This window comes from Bos indicus, chromosome 7 (assembly GCF_029378745.1).
Source record: "Bos indicus isolate NIAB-ARS_2022 breed Sahiwal x Tharparkar chromosome 7, NIAB-ARS_B.indTharparkar_mat_pri_1.0, whole genome shotgun sequence".
NCBI lineage: Eukaryota > Metazoa > Chordata > Mammalia > Artiodactyla > Bovidae > Bos > Bos indicus.
The window spans coordinates 89,831,255-89,851,126 of record NC_091766.1 but is presented as its reverse complement, the minus strand read 5'-3'; the positions used below and the strand labels follow the sequence as shown (position 1 = coordinate 89,851,126).

General features: G+C 38.6%; 1 protein-coding gene across 5 annotated transcripts in view; it reads right to left on the bottom strand.

The window, feature by feature from the left end:
- Positions 1 to 19,872, bottom strand: part of POLR3G (RNA polymerase III subunit G) — a 44,928-nt gene that overhangs the window by 2,732 nt on the left and 22,324 nt on the right. For 4 of the 5 annotated variants that reach the window (XM_019965422.2, XM_070794030.1, XM_070794031.1 and 1 more), the window contains 4 exons: positions 19,309 to 19,365; positions 16,194 to 16,244; positions 7,819 to 7,901; positions 1,967 to 2,113 (listed from right to left, as the gene is read on the bottom strand). In XM_019965422.2, the coding sequence (XP_019820981.1) occupies positions 1,967 to 2,113; positions 7,819 to 7,901; positions 16,194 to 16,244; positions 19,309 to 19,365 (338 nt within the window). The remainder of the gene's footprint in view (positions 1 to 1,966; positions 2,114 to 7,818; positions 7,902 to 16,193; positions 16,245 to 19,308; positions 19,366 to 19,872) is intronic. The other variant, XM_019965420.2, reaches the window with a different exon arrangement.

The following is a 19,872-nucleotide window of genomic DNA, read 5'->3' as shown; positions in this document are numbered from 1 at the left end:
CTATATCTAGGAAGCTGTCCTGGTTTCTCTGGTGCTAAGAAACCCAACAGTCTGGAAACCCGGCTGAATCCTGGGGGTAGTGTATAGGGGAGGGGTGGCATGGTGCAGGTGAGGCCGCCTTGCTAAGGACACTGGTGTGAAAGTGTAAGCTAGTCAGTTTGTACACACAAGTGGAAATGAGAAAGGAAGAGACACTGCATTTCAAATTGAGCATATGCTACTTGGGCTTAGACATGTGCACGTCCAAGTGGGTTCAGTGACTCACATTTGGTAATTCTGTGAGATTAGTCATCTTGATACATAGACGGGTACAGAGTCAGAACCTGTTGAAACTGATGGCGTAAAGGGTTCTTGCCTTCATTTGGGCCCCTGCTCTTTAACTACAACATTCAAAAGGCTGAAGAAAAAGTCCATATTTTCTCAATTTTACATGCAGGTGTTATATAGATAATTCGCTCCATTTTACTCTTCCAAACAAAATGCTTATCACATCCTCAATATATATATATCAATGAGCTGCTGCCAAGTCACTTCAGTCATGTCCGACTCTGTGCGACCCCATAGATGGCAGACCACCAGGCTCCCCCATACCTGGGATTCTCCAGGCAAGAACACTGGAGTGGGTTGCCATTTCCTTCTCCAATGAGTTAATTAGCAGTAATTTTTCATTAGTTAACTGCTAGAAAGAGCAAAGAGAGTAACTTTAAATATGGAAAGGCTCTGAGCTTGCTTATACCCAGACTCACCTAGCCTCACCTTTAAAATATGTATCATTTGTTTATTAAAATATAAAGTTGGGTTTTTTAAAAATGAAATACAGTTATATGAACCCATTGGTGGTGTTTAGTACTCTATACAGAATTCTGAAATTACTAGAATTCTAATGTTTGTTGTTTTTGTTAGGACAGATCTTAATTTCAAACACAGCTCAAGTCTAGACTTTATAAACAGAGCATTTCAAAAGCCAAAGAATATTCAAGAAAATTTCAAAAAAGAGTAACATGCTCTTAAAATATTAACAAATAATGAGAAGTTTCTATTAATTGGAATGTCTTAGTGATGATTCAGACATAGATCAATGGAACAGAGGCCAGAAATACATCTAAGCAGATGAAGGAATCTAAGAGCTGATAAAGGAGAATTTCAAATCAATGCAGAAAGAAAATTATTTAGTACATGAGGCAGGCAATTGGCTAGCCATTTGGAAGCAGATAAAAATGAATCAGTATGCTTCCTGCACACCAATATAAAACCAAAATTTAAGGCAATTGTAGCATATAATTAAGATTTCTTAGGTGGAGCAGTTCAGGTAAAAGAAAAATTCATCATTGTGGTGTGTGAAGCCAAAATGGAGTGAAGACAGTGGTCACTGGAATGTATCAACACAAGAAACTCTTACGTGAGGCATCTACAAAGCCCCAAAGAGGCCGTGACCAACACAATCACCGTGCTTGATTGACTCCAGCTTACTTTGAAATGCACCTTGTTTCTGAAAGTTGGAAATCCCAAATCTAAAATACGGAGTTCTGACTCAGTCATACTTGAGGTTGAATTATGAATGTTCTCTGATAGCATCCACATGCACTTTGGGATTTAAAACCTGATGGTATTTCTGGATTCCCCCTCAACATATGACTAAACCCGTAATTTATACCTTATTGCTGACTTAAAGTGATAAGTAGATAAATCTCAAACTAAACTGAACCATTTCCCTAACTTACGGACTTCCACGGTCAAAGCTATCTATCAAGTAACTCTTACCTCCTACATTCCATTTGGTATCACTATAATTTCAATGCTATAATTCTCCTAGTGCCAAAGACTTGATGCCATGGATAATAATATACCCCTGGTTCCCATCAACTTGGTTTTTGTTTAACATTTTAATTACATACCACATATCTGATTCCTTGTTAGATCATCCTAAGTTCAGGACCTTTGCTACTCTCCCAGAATGGCCCATTACCTCTTCTTGCTCTTCTTCATCATATTCCTCTTGTTCTGCAGCATCATCTTCCTCATCATCATCGCCTTCTTTACTTTTCTCTTTGCTTCCTTCTTTCTCTTCATTTTCCTCATCTGATTTTTCACCATCACCTTTCTTTTCCAATTCCTAGTATAAATGAACTTCATTAATTTAAATGGAAACCACCAGACTCTGACGTTCCTGCTCAACCTCAAGAGAACAGTTACCTACCACCTAATTCTAACCCTCCCTTACCAACACCTCCAGCTCCTCACCTAGGACACTGTGAGCTACCTCAAGACAGGAGGTACTCACTGGCTCGTCATTACATTGGTACCTTCTTTGATTTTGTTATTTTATAACTCGGTCTTGGGGGAATTTGCTGGTGGTCCAGTGGCTAAGACGGGGGCTGGGTTCAATTCCTGGTCAGAGAACTAGATCCCATGTGCCACAACTAAGAAAGACTATGCAGCCAAATAAATTAAAATATATAAAAAAAGAACACACAAAAAAAATTGGTCTTGGGTAATGCTTCGATTTCAGCTCTACAGCATAGTGCTTTATTTTTATGATTACTATCCTGCTACTGCTGCTAAGTCACTTCAGTCGTGTCCGACTCTGTGCGACCCCATAGACGGCAGCCCACCAGGCTTCCCCGTCCCTGGGATTCTCCAGGCAAGAACACTGGAGTGGGTGGCCATTTCCTTCTCCAATGCATGAAAGTGAAAAGTGAAAGGGAAGTTGCTTAGTTGTGTCCGACTCTAGCGACCCCATGGACTGCAGCCCACCAGGCTCCTCCGTCCATGGGATTTTCTAGGTAAAAGTACTGGAGTGGGGTGCCATTGCCTTCTCCGGATTACTATCCTACTTCCTTCTAAAATATTTTGATTCAGCTTATGAAGAACTTTCAGAATGTTATTTTTTCTTCTCCTTCATGAAAGGAGAAAAGAGAATGTAATGGTAACATTTCAAAGTGTCTCTGTTTTAGCTGCTAACTGAAACTGTTTAAAATAATATCAAGTCATCTTGGGGTGAATTATCCTATTTGCAGATTATCCACGTTTTTTAACATTTCATTATTTTTTAAAATTTATTTTTAATTGGAGGATAATTGCTTTAAAATGTTGTGTTGGTTTCCGCTGTAAAACCTGATATCTATGTTTTTATCTCTGTTCTCTCTCCTTATTTACTTCCCATATCCAAGGATTTTTGTTTCGTAATGTATCTGGCAGGTGGAAAAAAAGAGAGATTAAAACTCAAATCTGAGTCAATATTAGTACTTATTAACACTCCTAAGAATGGAGGCAAAGAAGAGATACAGAGTTAGAAAATCTTTGATTATGTGATGGCTCCACTTACCTTGTTAAAATCACTACGCCACCTTCAGTTAGATGCAGATTTAAGATTATATCTTTATATTTCTATTATGACTACCAACATTTATTTTCCACTTGATAAAAGTGACCTGTTTTCATTACTGTTATTATCAACTCACTAATCTGTCCTATGTTTAATTTGCACAAGTGACAGAATTTCACAAGTTTTGTAAGAGGTGGGGAACAGCAATAGTTTTACATATTAATACTCATAATTGAGGCATAAGATCAGTTTAGCTAAAACATTATTATTCTTAATCAGTAATCAGAACACTAATTCATAAATCTGTAAATACTGCACCTTATTGTAAGATATTTGCTCTATAGATTACATACAGAGAGAAAACATACTTTGTATTTGGCATAACTACAACTTTATTCCATTTGGCTCTTAAATGTTTTTTAAAATCCACTCAAATATGAATTTAAGGAAAGCAAAGGCAATGGGGGCAGGAGGAGAAGGGGACGACAGAGGATGAGATGGCTGGATGGCATCACCGACTCGATGGACGTGAGTCTGAGTGAACTCCGGGAGTTGGTGATGGACAGGGAGGCCTGGCGTGCTGCGATTCATGCGGTCACATAGAGTTGGACACGACTGAACGACTGAACTGAACTGAACTGAACTGAAAGGCAATGAAAGACTACATCAGATAGTCTCAATTTTTAATAAAAATTCAAACTCCACCTTTCTTGTCACCCTACCCCACTTAGCTAGAACAAATAAAATAACGGTAATAGATATAAGATGATTTATCTTCATCCTGGGGCTACTGACCCATGTTACCTTTTATGAGTTATTACTACAATATAATGTGTGCAATTTTTACCAACTGGAAGTCCCTTTGGAAAATTGCAAGCAAACAAAATAGTACTTACAGATATTTTGAAATGTCTATAAATACACATCTATATATAAAATGATGTTATGTTAATGTTAATTAAGATATAACATTTTTATTTTCTGTTTTAATCAAACCCTACTAAAAAGGCCTACATCCCACAAGACTGTAGTTTAAAGGGATAACTCTGTGCAAAGTATATGCTATATATGAAAAATCATGCTGTTAGCTCTTATTTCATAATTAGCAATAGAATTATTTAAACCAGTTATGTAAAAATATTTTTTAAATATAGAATTCATTCAATCTCTGTAGGGAGTGGGAGGTCTTGATTTCCAATACTGCCATCTCAATTATCTCCAAATAAATAACCTCAACTTTATTTCTATCATGTAGACCTAAATCAAACCAATAAAATACCTAAATCAGTTAACAAATATCAGATTTATAAAATTTAGAAAAATGGCCTCCCACACACTGTCTCATCACGTCATTCCCTTTGTGTTAGGCTATTAGTCTTCATCTGTCTACTTAGTAGTCTCCATTTTCTCTTCTGTGCTGCTGCTGCTGCTAAGTCATTTCAGTCGTGTCCGACTCTGTGAGACCCCATAGACGGCAGCCCACCAGGCTCCCCCGTCCCTGGGATTCTCCAGGCAAGAACACTGGAGTGGGTTGCCATTTCCTTCTCCAATGCAGGAAAGTGAAAAGTGGAAGTGAAGTCGCGCAGTCGTGTACGACTCTTCGTGACCCCATGGACTGCAGCCTTCCAGGCTCCTCCGTCCATGGGATTTTCCAAGCAAGAGTACTGGAGTGGGGTGCCACGGCCTTCTGTGAGATGTAACTATTTACCCTTACTACTTTATGGATTTAAGAACAACGGGAATAACAATGTAAAACACACAATGTGAAAACATTTTGGAAACAGTTAACTTATGGACAGGAAACAGTCCTTTTTGTTTAAATACTGTAGACCACCCAACAGAGACATCCATCTATAAGCATGTCATACAGAAATAAGCTCAAATATTAGTTTACTGCTGTCTGACTATTCCCACCATAAGATGTGACTGTGGATGCCATTCCCTCTCCACAGAAGTTTTATTAAAGAAAACCTGCAACGACTTTTGCTGAAGAAATGAATAATTGAGTCATCTGGAAGCTAACTGTTCTATTAAAGTTGCTAACTTATTGGGATTTCTAGATTTAAAACTCCAGTTTTAACAATGTGTGTGATGAAAAAAGGTGTTTAAATGTAGGGCATAAGGAGATACTATTTGTTCTGATGAAAAACCACATCCAGAGGTCCAGACTAAATGTCCTTATAGCACACGTCATCTGAGCAACTTCTTTGCAGGAAGTTGCAAGAACAGTCAGAGTCTGTGCTCAATCAACACAAGGTGGCTAGTTCTGCAGCCCTGCATCCCAGTTAAACCTGACACTTGGTGCTATTCCTTCAACAATCCTCCTGGCTTGATTTTCAGACAAGTGATCTTCAGCGCCTGTACTGGTCAAAAGTAAAATTTAACCAGGATCTCCAAGATCTCCTCAGGAGGAGCCTGAGGAACAGATCAGGGCAGCAGAGTAGTCCGGCAGACAGGCTGTGGCACCATGGCCGAGAGAGGTGGTCCCGGGCAGCAGGGAACCCTTGAGACACTGACCAGAGACCACCACCTGCTGTGTTGCAGCCAACTAAGTCCTAATCCTAAACACTAAAGTAGTTCAGTTCACATCTTACCTTCTTCCTTAGACACTGAGGTTTTTAAATCAGAGATTATTCCTAAGTGCCTTCCATCAGCTGTGCTCATCCTACACCTTGCAGGGAGTAGAAACTTAAAGCAATGTTCACTGATTATCTTTAAAGGGTGAATGAAAGATTTTTCCATACAGGAGAAATGAGAAAAAAAAAAAAAAGATGAGTTTCTGTTACCATGTAGCTATGCTAACTTGGTCAGGCAAGTTTTAAAGCCTTGACTTCCTCATCGGTAAATAAGGAATAATAATACCTATTCTCTTTGTTGTTATGAAGTCCTAAGGACATAACGGCTGTAAATAGCGCATCAAAGAGCCCGCTATCTAAAAAGTTCTCAAAAAGCAATAGCTGCTATCATAATTATACCATCATCATCATCACTATCACCATCAATGTAAGATAATTCATTGACAGTGGGAATAAGGGAATAAACTGGTATAACCTCTATGGAGAATGATCTGCCATTATTTATGCATATTATCTATATTTTCTATATTATACAGTACATATAACAATTAACCTAGCAAATCTACTTCTAGAAATCTACCTTACACAATGAAATCACATACTTAACATGGATTCACTGTTCCACTGTTTATATATATATATATATATTTTTTTTTTTTTTTTAATTAAAAAAAAATTTTTTTTGGCCATGCCGTATGGCATGTGGGATTTTCGTTTCCCAACCAGGGATCAAATGCATGCGCCTTCTGCAGTGAAAGCTCAGAGTCTTAACCACTGGACTGCCAGGGAAGGCCTAGCATTACTTCCAATAGTGAAACACTAAATGAAACATGTGTGCGCCAAGTCGCTTCAGTCCTGTACGACTCTTTGAGACTCTATGGACCGGAGCCTGCCAGGCTCCTCTGTCCAAGGGATTCTCCAGGCAAGAATACTGGGGTGGGTTGCCATTCCCTTCTCCAGCGGATCTTTCTCACCCAGAGATTGAACCTGCATCTCTTTACGTCTCCTGCGTTAGCAGGCAGGTTCTTTATCACTAGAGCCACCTGGGAAGCCCTCTGGTATTTCACAGAGCTTCCTATCCTCTGTGAAATATTTTTTAACGAACAATCACAGCCAGGACAGCCATGTATGTAATGTCCATCAACAGGTTACTAGTTAAATTTATTATGGTTCATTCTTATAGTGTAGCCAAAAAAAAAAGAAAGAAAGAAAAGAATGATGGAACTCTTTTGTAGACTGATACAGAAGCCAACATATTTTAAGTAATAAGATAAAAAGGCAAAGAGTGCAATATGTTACTTTTTGTTATTAAAAAGAAAAAATAGTATTTTCTATGTATAAAATGTTTCTGGAAGGATATATAAGAAACTGGTAACACTGGTTGTCTCTAATAGGGGACTTGGATGGATGGCTACGGGTAGGGATCGGAGGGCATATTTTCAATTTATTAATTTTTAGAATTTTACATCTTTTTATTTTTCAAATGTTTTTTAAAAGGCAATAAAAATAAGTGCCATAAGAAAGGATTTTCCCTCAATAGAATCTTTTAGACATAAGACAGAATAAAAGCATTAAAAATACACATACACCAGTAAGAGAAAAAAATGAGGTTTTTAGAGATATACATTTATGTTTCCTTCCCATGCATAATTCAAGAGGAAAAGAGGAATAGAGTGGAAAAGAGGCAGATGATAGAAGGTGAGGCAAGCTGACAGGTGGGGAGTAGAGAGGATAGGATGGAGCCCCCATAGCTCCCAGCCAACACTGTTCAAACATTGCTAGCCACCCTGGATGCTGGGCTCGACTCTGCCAAATTCACAAGTCATTTAAAAGAGACAGAAGGTGGAAAGGCTGCAGAAGACAAAAAGAGGTATGATATTTTCTCAGTCTGTTCCTATAGTGACAAGAAAACCTTACCTCAATTTTTTTCAATACATCCGCAGGATTTGTGAGTGAAGGGCCTTTGCCTGTATCCTTTGCCTTTTTGGATTTGGGGCCTGCTGAAGTAAAACCACTGGTAACACATTTTTGTATAACAGCAATTGTGTATTAAACGTCTTCGCCTTTTAATATGCCATCTAGCAGGGTGGTATGCCACACCGGCCACATAATTTGCAGGCTGAATTAACTTAAAGAATGAACAAAATAAATCAGCACACATTAGCAATTTTCTATGATAAGGAGCAAACGATAATCACTTAATAGGATATTTTCTAAGACTGCAACTGTTACCGAAATCGCAAGCCCGTGTGCCTGATGCACATTGAAGCCCATCAATACTAAACATCAGAGTTTGGAACAGAGAAAGGTTTATCACAGATTTGTACAAGGAGATGGGTGGCTCGTGCCCTAGGAACCCCAGTTACTGAAAGCTTTCAGCAAGTCCCTTTAAAAGCAAAAGGTGAGGGATGGGGTGTGGTTAGTAGCTGCAGACTGCTCAGTCGGGTCATGATCAGGTAATGATGTTCCTGAAAATCTCGACCAGATGAATGTTATTCTCTGTCCTGACAAGAAAGGGCAAAGTCCCAAGGCACAACGTTCACCCTCCAAGGTCCCAGTCCTGGCTAAGAGGAGGCAAATCTCAGTTGGCGGCTCCTTCAGGGCCAGGTTCCCACATCCTGCCCAGCTGTCATCCCTGAGGGAGTTAGGCGCCCAATTCAACTGGCCCTCAGTCTCCTCAGGTGCCCCAAAGGCGGGGACCAGGTCTTACGGACTGTGACCCAGACAGACGGCCTCTGCTATTAGGTTGCAGAGACAGGTATGGGGGAAAGGCTCACCGAAGGCCCGAGCCACGGCTAGTGGAGGGCTTTAGTCAGGGCTCTGGAGCCCAGCAGGACACAGTCCCCAGTCTGTTCCCTGGGCCCTCCTGCTCACCCACTGGCCCAAGACTGGGTAAGCTGAAGGGTCTCCAGCAGAAAGCCTAAATCTGCCTCTGACCTCACTCTCCACATGATGACCACCACACCACCAATCCCTGACTGAATCACTTCCCCAGTGGTCCCTCATTGACAGCTGGCTGCTTGGGGACAGGGCCACTGAGGCAACGAGCAATAGCTGAGCAAGACCTGTTGCTTGGTAACAGGGTGCAGAGTAATGACACACAGCAACAGCTACCTGCTAAAGGCTATGCTCATCTTGGTCTGTTATACAACCAGATATTTTACTAAAAATTTGAACTGGCAATTTATGATATCAAGGCCAAAACTGCAACAATGGTAGAAGCAGAATATATTTAGAAAAGGTGGCAAAAATACACAGAAGACTACACAAAAAAGATCTTTATGGCCCGGATAACCATGATGGTGTGATCACTCAGCTAGAGCCAAACATCCTAGAGTGTGAAGTCAAGTGGGCCTTAGGAAGCATCACTATGAATAAAGCTAGTGGCTGCTGCTGCTGCTGCTAAGTTGCTTTAGTCGTGTCCGACTCTGTGTGACCCCATAAACAGAAGCCCACCAGGCTCCCCCGTCCCTAGGATTCTCCAGGCATGAACACTGGAGTGGGTTGCCATTTCCTGCTCCAATGCATGAAAAGTGAAAGTGAAGTCGCTCAGTTGTGTCTGACTCTTAGTGACCCCATGGACTGCAGCCTACCAGGTGTAGTGGAGGTGATGGAATTTCACTTGAGCTATTTCAAATCCTAAAAGATGATGCTGTAAAAGTGCTGCACTCAATATGCTAGCAAATTTGGAAAACTCAGCAGTGGCCACAGGACTGGAAAAAGTCAGTTTTCATTCCAATCCCAAAGAAGGGCAATGCCAAAGAATGTTCAAACTACAGCATAACTGCACTCATTCCACATGCTAGCAAGATAATGCTCAAAGTTCTTCAAGGTAGGTTTCAACAGTACATGAACCTAGAACTTCCAGATGTACAAGTTGGATTTACAAAAGGCAGAAGAACCAGAGATCAAATTTCCAACATCCATTGGATCACAGAAAAACCAAGAGAATTCCAGAAAAACATGTGCTTCTGCCTCATTGTCTACACTAAAGCCTTTGACTATGTGGATCACAACAAACCATGGAAAATTCTGAAAGAGATGGGAATACCAGACCACCTGACCTGCCTCTTGAGAAATCTGCATGCAGGCCAAGAAGCAACAATTAGAACCAGACTTGGAACAAAGGACTGTTTCAAAATTGGGAAAGGAGCACATCAAGGCTGTATATTGTCATCTGACTTATTTAACTTATATGCAGAGTTAAAGTGAAAACCGCTTAGGCGTGTCTGACCCTTTGTGACACATGGACTGTAGTCCATGAAATTCTCCAGGCCAGAATACTGGAGTGGGTAGCCTTTCCCTTCTCCAGGGGATCTTCCCAACCCAGGGATCGAGCCCAGGTCTCCCGCATTGCAGGAGGATTCTTTACCAGCTGAGACACAAGGGAAGTCCTTACATCATGAGAAATGCCAGGCTGGATGAAGCACAAGTTGGAATCAGGACTGTGGGGAGAAATATCAATAAGCTCAGATATGCAGATGACACCACCCTTATGGCGGAAAGTGAAGAAAAACTAGAGCCTCTTGATGAAAGTGAAAGAGGAGAGTGAAAAAGCTGGCTTAAAACTCAACATTCAAAAAAAGAAGATCATGGCATCCGGTCCCATCACTTCATGGCAAACAGACGGTGAAACAATAGAAAGAGTGACAGACTTCATTTTCTTGGGCTCCAAAATCACTGTGGAAAGTGACTACAGCCACGAAATTAAAAGACACTTCCTCCTTTGAAGAGAAGTTATGACAAACCTAGACAGCGCATTGAAAAAAGAGACATTACTTTGCTGACAAAGGTCCATATAGTCAAAAGGTATGGTTTTTTCCAGCAGTCATGTATGGATGTGAGAGGTGGACCATAAAAAAGGCTGAGCCATCGAAGAATTGATGCTTTTGAACTGTAGTGTTGGCAAAGACTCTTGAGAGTCCCTTGGACTACAAGGAGATCAAACCAGTCAATCCTAAAGGAAACAAACCTTGAATGTTCATTGGAAGGACTGATGCTGAAGCTGAAACTCCAGTACTTTGGCCACCTGATGCAAAGAGCCGACTCACTGAAAAAGACCCTGATGCTGGGAAAGATTGAAGGTAAGAGGAGAAGGGTGATACAGAGGATGAGATAGTTGGATGGCATCACCAATTCAATGGACATGGGTGAGCAAACTCAGGGAGATGGTGAAGGAAAGGCAAGCCTGGTGTGCTGCAGTCCATGGAGTCGCAAAGAATTAGACATGACTGAGAGACTGAAAAACAACAAAATCAAGTACACTTCAATTAAAAAACAAACAAGTGCAGAATAAACACACATTTGCCAGTGGTTGAAGAGGTAAGAAAGAGGTTATATTGAGGGCAACATAGTATTATCTTTGAAATGAAAAATAAAATACTTAAATGGAACATACCAATCACATGAATCTGAAAACTCAAAGCAATAATAAATAATATGTTTTAATGGCTTTGTGTGTGTTAGTCACTCAGTCGTGTCCAACTCTTTGTGACCCCATGGACTGTAGCCTGCCAGGCTCCTCTGTCCATGGAATTCTCCAGGTAAGACCACTGGAGTGGGCTGCCATTTCCTTCTCCATGGGATCGTCCTGACCTAGGGATAGAACCCAGGTCACCTGCATTTACTGTCTGAGCTACTAGGAAAGCCCTTGAATGGCTTTGGGATACATAATTTTTAAGCTATATCAAAAATATTCCATTTTGAGGGTACTGTGAAACTGCAGGGTATAGAGAATTGTTTCACATATAGATCTTGCTAGTCAGTTACCAAAACTGACATGTTACAAAAATTATGATGTTATGTTACAAAATTGATAATGTTACAAAACTGTCCCATTGTGATCACAAAGTATTACCATCCTTTTCCCAAAATCAAGCTACATACTTAGAAATTACTTGGTAACAGGAAAATATGGCTCAGAAAGATGTAATTTTGTTAAAGATTTAACCTACAGAACAAGAGATTTTTAGACTGTGGACATGACCCATAACTAATGGAATTTACAATTTATTGTGTTATACCAAATTGCTCCTTGGGGAGTCTCTAAGTTTGAGACTCCTGAACATATATATATATTAGTGAGGTTTTGCTCAAACAAAAGTTATTTAAAAAAAATAGCTAGATTTAATGACAGGTAACTTTCTCTGTTTCCCTTGATGGCAAAGACTGTTTGATCTGAATTGTAGCATGTAAAATATCATATCATATATGAACAAGCTCTCAACATATATTACTGATTTCAGAAATCACTAGCTAGGAATGTAAATTACATCAAGAAGTCTTTTTGTCTAAGGAACTTTTGTCAATTATTTAAATTTCATAACACATAAATCTGCTAAATGGATATTATAGAACATGGTCGGGTAAATAAACTTATAAAAATGATTAATCTCTTAGCCAAGAAAGTCATAGCTGCATATTCAAGTCCATTCAGCAATTTTTGCTACATCCCATTCTGGTTTTATGTAATGCCCAATTCTTTTATTTATAATTGGAAAAGAAGTATAAAATTACTAAAATCTGTTAAGACTGTTTCAACCTCAAAACATTTATATATTTTTTTTAATCTTTGGCCAAATACATGCATATATTTGAATTTTTTTATTTCTTTCAACACAACACCTGCCAATAGCTGGATCTTCAAGAAACAGACCTTTTCTGTCTTTGGCTCTTTAGGTATTATTTACTTTCTTGTAAATCAGGGGAGACCATTTTTAACAAAAGAGAGTATAGAAGCTTACCAGGAACAAAACACAAAAATTATATAATATGCAACAAAAATATGAGAGCAGAATGGAAAAGGAAAGTTTTGCTGTTGTTTTGTTTTTCAACAAATGAAAAGCCTGACGTGCTGGAAGCTTTTACTAATCTTTAATGTGTCCATGGGCTTCTAAGGATGAGCAGTTGTGGGATGTATTTGAACATGAATTCCTCCAAATCAGATATATTCTTTTCAGCCCTTTAAAGTCTGCTAAAAATTCGTGATCCTCTAGGTCATGACTAGTATCATTCATGCTGCTATGTGGGCTTAGTCGTGTCTGACTCTTTGCTCCCATGGCTGTAGCCCGCCAGGCTCCTCTCTCCGTGGAATTTTCCAGGCAAGAATACTAGAGAGGGTTGCCATTTCCTTCTCCAGGGGACCTTCCCAACCCAGGGATCGAACCCGTGTCTCCTGCGTCACCTGCTACTGCTTTTCAATATTGTACTAGAAGTCCTAGCTAATACACTAAGATAGGAAAAGGATATAAAAGGTATGAAGATTGCCATGCTATGCTATGCTAAGTCACTTCAGTCGTGTCCGACTCTGTGTGACCCCATAGACGGCAGCCACCAGGCTCCCCTGTCCCTGAGATTCTCCAGGCAAGAACACTGGAGTGGGTTGCCATTTCCTTCTCCAATGCATGAAAGTAAAAAGTGAAAGTGAAGTTGCTCAGTCGTGTCTGACTCCTAGCGACCCCATGGACTGCAGGCCACCAGGCTCCTCCATCCATGGGACTCTCCAGGCAAGAGTACTGGAGTGGGGTGCCACTGGGAAGGAAGAAATAAAACTTTCTTTGTTCATAGACAATATGTAGAAAATCTGAAAGAATGGGCTAAAAAACTGGGAACTAATAAGAAATTACAGCAGGATTACAGCATACAAAGTTAATACACAAAATTCAATAGATTTCCTATATATGAACAATGAACTAGTGGAATTTGAAATGAAAAACATAGTGTTATTTATATTAGTACTTCCCAAAATGAAATACTTAGGTATAAATCTAACAAAATATATATATACATGACCTATATGAGGAAGACTATAAAACTTTGAATAATGATATCAGAGAACTAAACAAATGGAGACATAGTGCATATTCATTGGTAAGAAGAGCTAATATCTTCAAGATGTCTTTTCTTCCCAATTCCATCTATAAGTTCAATGCAACCTCAAAATTCTAGTAAATTATTCTACAGATATCAGCAAACTGACTCTACTATATATATGGAAGGTAAAAGACTGAGAACACCCAACATAATACTGAAGAAAAATAACAAAGTTAGAGGATGGTCCTACCTGATTTTAAAAACATACTATAAAGTTATTGTAATCAAAACTATGGTATAGGTGAAATAAATACATCAATCAATGAAACAGAATAGAGAGCCCAGAAAGAGACCCACATAAATAGAGAAAAATGCAACTGGACTTCCATGTGCAAAAAAATAAACTTATACAGACTTTACACCTTTCACAAAAATTAACTCACAATGGACCACAGTCCTAAATGTAAAACATAAAATTATGAAACTCTTAAAAGATAACATAAGAGAAAATTTAGGTGACCTTGAGCTTGCTGATGACTTTTGAGATGCAAAACCAAAGGCATGATCCACGAAAAGAACGGATAACCCGGACTACATTAAAACTCAAAACTTCTGTGTAAAAGATAGTGTCAAGGGAATAAGAAGACAAGCTATGGAATGGGAGAAAATGTTTGCAAAAGACATATTTGAAAAAGGACTGTGTGAAATAGAAACAAATATATATGGTCTCAGCATCTGGTTCCAGGCATAGAACTGCTAAAACCCTTAAAACTTCCTAAGTAATAACAGTAATTTTTTGTTGTTGTTCTAACAAGAATCTACATTCCTTGGAATTTACTGGACAATAGGAGTGTCTTTTGGAGTTTCCCTGATGGCTCAGCAGCTACAAGAATCCACCTGCCAATGCAGGAGACATGGGTTCGATCCCTGGGTTGGGAAGATCCCCTGGAGAAGGGCATGGCAACCCATTCCAGTAATCTTGCGGAGAAAATCCCATGGACAGAGGAACCACCCATGGAATCGCAAAGAGTCGGACACAACTGAAGCAACTGAGCACAGGAGTCTCTTTTATTCTAAGGAGGTGACTCTCAGTGGGGTGCTAGGTGGCTTCAGGATGGGGCTGGCTATCAGATACATCAAGCCATGATCAGAATCCTTGGAAAAGGGGAAAGGAGCTGGAGACTGAGTTAATGACTGGTCAGGCCTATGTAATGAAGCCTCCATAAAAATCCCCAAAGTATGCGGTTCCAAGAATTTCTGGATTGGTGAACATATTCGTGAACTGGAAGGTGACACATCCCAACTCCACAAGACATGCATGGGTGACCTTATGCCTCTTTTCACTTGACTGTTCATCTGGGTCTTTATCATAACCTTTATTATAGTCAACTAGTAAATATAAGTAAATATATCACCATGTCCCATGAGCTGTTCAGGTAAATCAAATCCCCCCAGGGAGGGCCATGGGAACCTCCAACTGGTAGCCAACGCAGACAGCAGTTGTGGGAAACCTGGAGACACGCTATACTTGCGACTGACATCTGTAGTGGGGAGCAGTCTCCTGGGACTGAGCCCTTAGTGGGATCAGTGCTAACTCCAATTAGTGTCAGAGCTGAATTAAATGATAAGACATGTAGTTGGTGTTGCAGAGAACTGTTTGATATGCAAGAAAAAATAACTCCCTAAATCTAGTGTCAGAAGTGCTGTGAACGCAGTAGTGGTATAAGAGGAAAGGAGAAACACACAGCAGGAATATTTTTCCAACAGATTAGTATCCAAAATACACAAAGAACTCTTAAGACTCAACAAGAAAAACACATTAATAAACCCGGTTTCTCCAGCGTCACTCCCATGACCTCATCACAGCAATCTCGTACTCGTCATTCAATCTGGAGTTCAACTGCGTCTCCTCAACAAACCCTTCCCTGACCTCCCAGAGAAGACAGTGCGCTATGCTGAATGTCTTTACTCCATCTGTAAGCTCTGTGAGGGTGAGGTTTACTCCTTTGCTCACTGGCTTATCCCTCTTAGCACAGGGTCTGGCAACAGTAGATGCTCAATAGCTTTTTATTTGGCGGAATTATGAAAGAACAACACAACAAAAATTTTCACTTTGGCATTTTATGTACACCATAAAGTTCTATCCTACCAGTTTCCAAATGTTACCAGTTCCAAATGTTGTAGTTAAAAACTTAAAATAAAGCCAGTATAATCATCTAAAAATTTTCAAATATACAAATGAGAATATCTACATAATTGAAAAGTCTTTCCCTAGCACATCAAAATTCCTAATTAAGGGAAAAACAAACAAAACAAAAAATCGACAGCAAAAAGCACTAACAAAATAATCAAAATATTAAAAATACTTTTGGAAAAAGCATTTAGAACATTGAGTGTAACTTTATATTGACAATTTCATATAGATAGAAGTTAAGCAATAACCTTTTCTTATCTGGATTATTATTAATTAGTTAATGTACCTTTTATGCATTTTTTCCTTGGCATCAACTCTCTAGGGAGTCTTCTCCAATCTGTGTGTACAAAAGGAGAAATAAAAAGGGCTGTTTCCTCTGGGAATTACTGGCACTAGGTATAACTATTTAAAGAACATGAGAGTGGCTCATGCAATGGAAATAAAATTTAATATCTGTATAGATTTAGCTGGGGATTAAATTATAATAGTGATATATTTTCTCCTATAAAGAAAAAAATTCATTAAAATACCTTTGAAATACTTATAAAATTTCTATAATATTCTTTTAAGTTACATAGTATTTATATAGTTAACTCCAAGTACAGGAATTTTCATAATGAAAAAATGTAGAAAAATATTTATGAGCATGACAAGTTATTCATGATATACTGTTAAATTTAAAAAGTTTCTAAAACAATACATATATAATTCCATTTAAAGAATAAACCTAACATGTAAATGCTTGAACAGATGTATATTTGTGCAGAGAAAGTTCTAGGTTGGAAACAAAATATTACAGGAATTTCTTGTGTTGGGATTATAGTTATTTTCCTTAAATGTAATTTATTACTCAATTACTCTGTATTTTGTACATGTTCTGTAGTTGATATGTATTTCTTACATAATGAAAAATTTTTTTCAAAGTTAAAATATGTGACCATAATCCTAATATATACAAAACTAAACAATTTAATAATTATGGGAAAACTTTAAAATTAAAAACAGAAATAGCTATGGAAAAGTAAATTCCTTCCATTGAATGATTTTGCCTGCATTAGCTAAACAATCCCTCTAATTTGTCACTTGTTTTTCTTTTTTAAGCTTAAGAGACAATCAGAAAACTGAAGCAACATGAAAACAGATTTAAAAAATGCTGCTTACTAATAAAAAACTCAGTACTGTTTGTAGAAAATACTTATATCTCAAGCTATTTTTCCTGAACTAATAAATTTTGCTTTAAATATTCGGTTGGTATAAAAGTAATTGCAGGTTCAGACTGTGAATTTTAAATCATTATAACTAGGCTTAAACACATCTTTATTAATCAAAATAGGAACCATTACAATCAACACATTTTTGCCAATGAGAAATACGTTTGTTTATTCCTATAGCATAAAAATCAGCGCTTCAGAATTTGAGCAACTCTCGGAAATCATTTTCTGCTTCCAGCTGCTTATGTGAGCATTTTCTCTGCAAAAACTTGTCAAGATACTTGAAGATGTGGTAGTCAGTTAGTGAGAGGTCAGGTGAATATGGTAGATGATAAAAAATTCTGTAGCCCAATTCATTCAACTTTTGAAGCACTGGTTGCACGACGTGCAGTTGGGCACTGTTGTGCAGAAGAACTGGACCCTTTCTGTTGACCAACGCTGGCTGTGGGCATTACAGTTTTCAGTGCATCTCGTTGATTTGCTGAGCATACTTCTCAGATCTAATGGTTTCGCCAGGATTCAGAAAGCTGGAGTGGGTCTGACAGTGGGCATCAGACCACCAAACAGTGACCATGACCTTTTTTGGTGCAAGTTTGGTTTTGGGAAGTACTTCAGAGCTTCTTCTCGGTCTAACTACTGCACTGGTCATTGCTAGTTGACATTTAAATCCACACTTCATTGCACATCATTATCCAAACGAGAAATGGTTCACTGTTGTATAGACTAAGACGACACATCAAAATGACAGTTTTTTTGATTTTCGGTCAGCTCATGAGGGACCCGCTTATCAAGCCTTTCACCTTTCCAATTTGCTTCAAATGCTGAACGACCATAGAAAAGTTGGTGTCGAGTTCTTTGGCAACTTCTTGTGTAGATTTAAGAGGATCAGCTTCGATGATGGCTCTCAGCTGGTCACTACACTCCTCATCTTAAAGGCTCTCGTTTCCTTTGCAAAACCTTTTGAACCATCACTGCCCTGTATGTTCATTAGCAGTTCCTGGGCCAAAGGTGTTGTTGATGTTGAGAGTTGTCTCCATTGCTTTACGACCCATTTTGAACTCAAATAAAAAATCACTTGAATTTGCTTTTTGTCTAACATCATTTTCCTAGTCTAAACAGCAAGTAATTTGTCTTTAGCCAAAAAAATAAAAGACACATAAAGCAAGAAATGAGCATTAAAATGAAGTATAATATAACCACATTTATTTAAGAATGTATTCCAGTATCAAACAACAAAGTTCAACAATACAAAAACCAGAATTACTTTTATACCAACCTAATATGTTTGCTTTCATAAATGATCCATAGGTGATCACGACAAAGTACTTAAAGAGAATCATTTAGAGACAAATATTTATGTAGTAGAAGAAATGAGAGACCTAAGAGGAGTGTTTCCAGAGGGACACAACATTATCAGCAATTAGCATTGAAAAGAGACGCTGCAACTCAGGAAGGCAACCAATGCTGTAAACGTGACTTAGGCTTCTGCATACAGGCAGCTTCTGTAACACACCAAGGACACAGATGTCAAAGGGAAGTGTGCTGAAGTGAGGAAACCTGGGTTTTACTACAATATTCCAAGTTGCCTTGACAGGTCACTGCGTTTCTATAGCAACTGTTAATTTTCTACAAAATGAAGTCGATGAGATCTCTGCAACCCCTTACACCTTGCCTCTACCAAGGCAATTCTGTGAATGTTGAAAAAAAAAAACTCTCTTAGGTATGGTTCTGTTGAAAAGGCACATTAACAGCCAAAAAGAGTCTATGCCTGCTGGAAAGAAAGGAAGATGCACAAGCTCGGCTGAAAATATTCTTAAAACTAGGCTTGTTTCCTCCTCAAAAGCTATAAAATCACTCAGGAACACAGAAGTGAGTTACTATTAGTATTAAAGATGAAAACTCTGATTGTATCAAATGAAAATGGAAAATCCAATGAGTTTGGCCAGCCCTATTTTATTAAAAGAAAAAAAAAGTATCCTAAGAACTTCTACAATATCACTTCAAATATTCCTTGTTACAATATAAAAATCTTTTCATCTTAGTTTTCAAAAGATATATGTTGCTAATTAATTACAGGAAGAGAGCCAGGCTCTATTTTCCTATAGTGAAAATAGAAAATTAGTCCTAAAAAGACATGGTAGAGAGATAGCCTTTGAAGATTAATTTTAACATTGTCAGTTTTATGGTTACCTGGTATCCACTCTTCTTTGTACACCTTCATATATCTTTTACTATATCTTTCAATATCTAGAAAAAAAAGATAGAAAAAAAAGAATTTCAAAATAATTGAAAACACCAGGTAACATCTTTTATTTCCAGTACAGGGAGTTTAATGTGTTCCTAGACATATACTGAACAGAGTAATACACATCTAGGGAAGTGGCAAGAAGCACCTGAGAATAAATGGCTGGGGGTGAGCAGAGACCGAAACCCTAATTAAAGTTCTCAGTAGCAGATAATCTGATTCATCTCTGAGAATTTTCACAAAAGCCCAAAGGCAAGTCAGGAAGCCACTTACACAAAAAGTCAGGGGGGAGGGTGCAGGTGGGGAGGTCTGTGTATCTTCTCTTTTCTTCTTGTGACACTGGCCTCTAGCTCCCAATCTTTAAATCTCGTGTAACTGGGAGGTATTAAGTACCTAAGTGAGGATGGAGGGCTGTTTGCTTACCTCTAATAAAGTAAGCAAATACTTAATACACACATTCAGTCAGTCTTCTCAGGGAGACACTTTTCATAACCCATTGGGAAAGACAG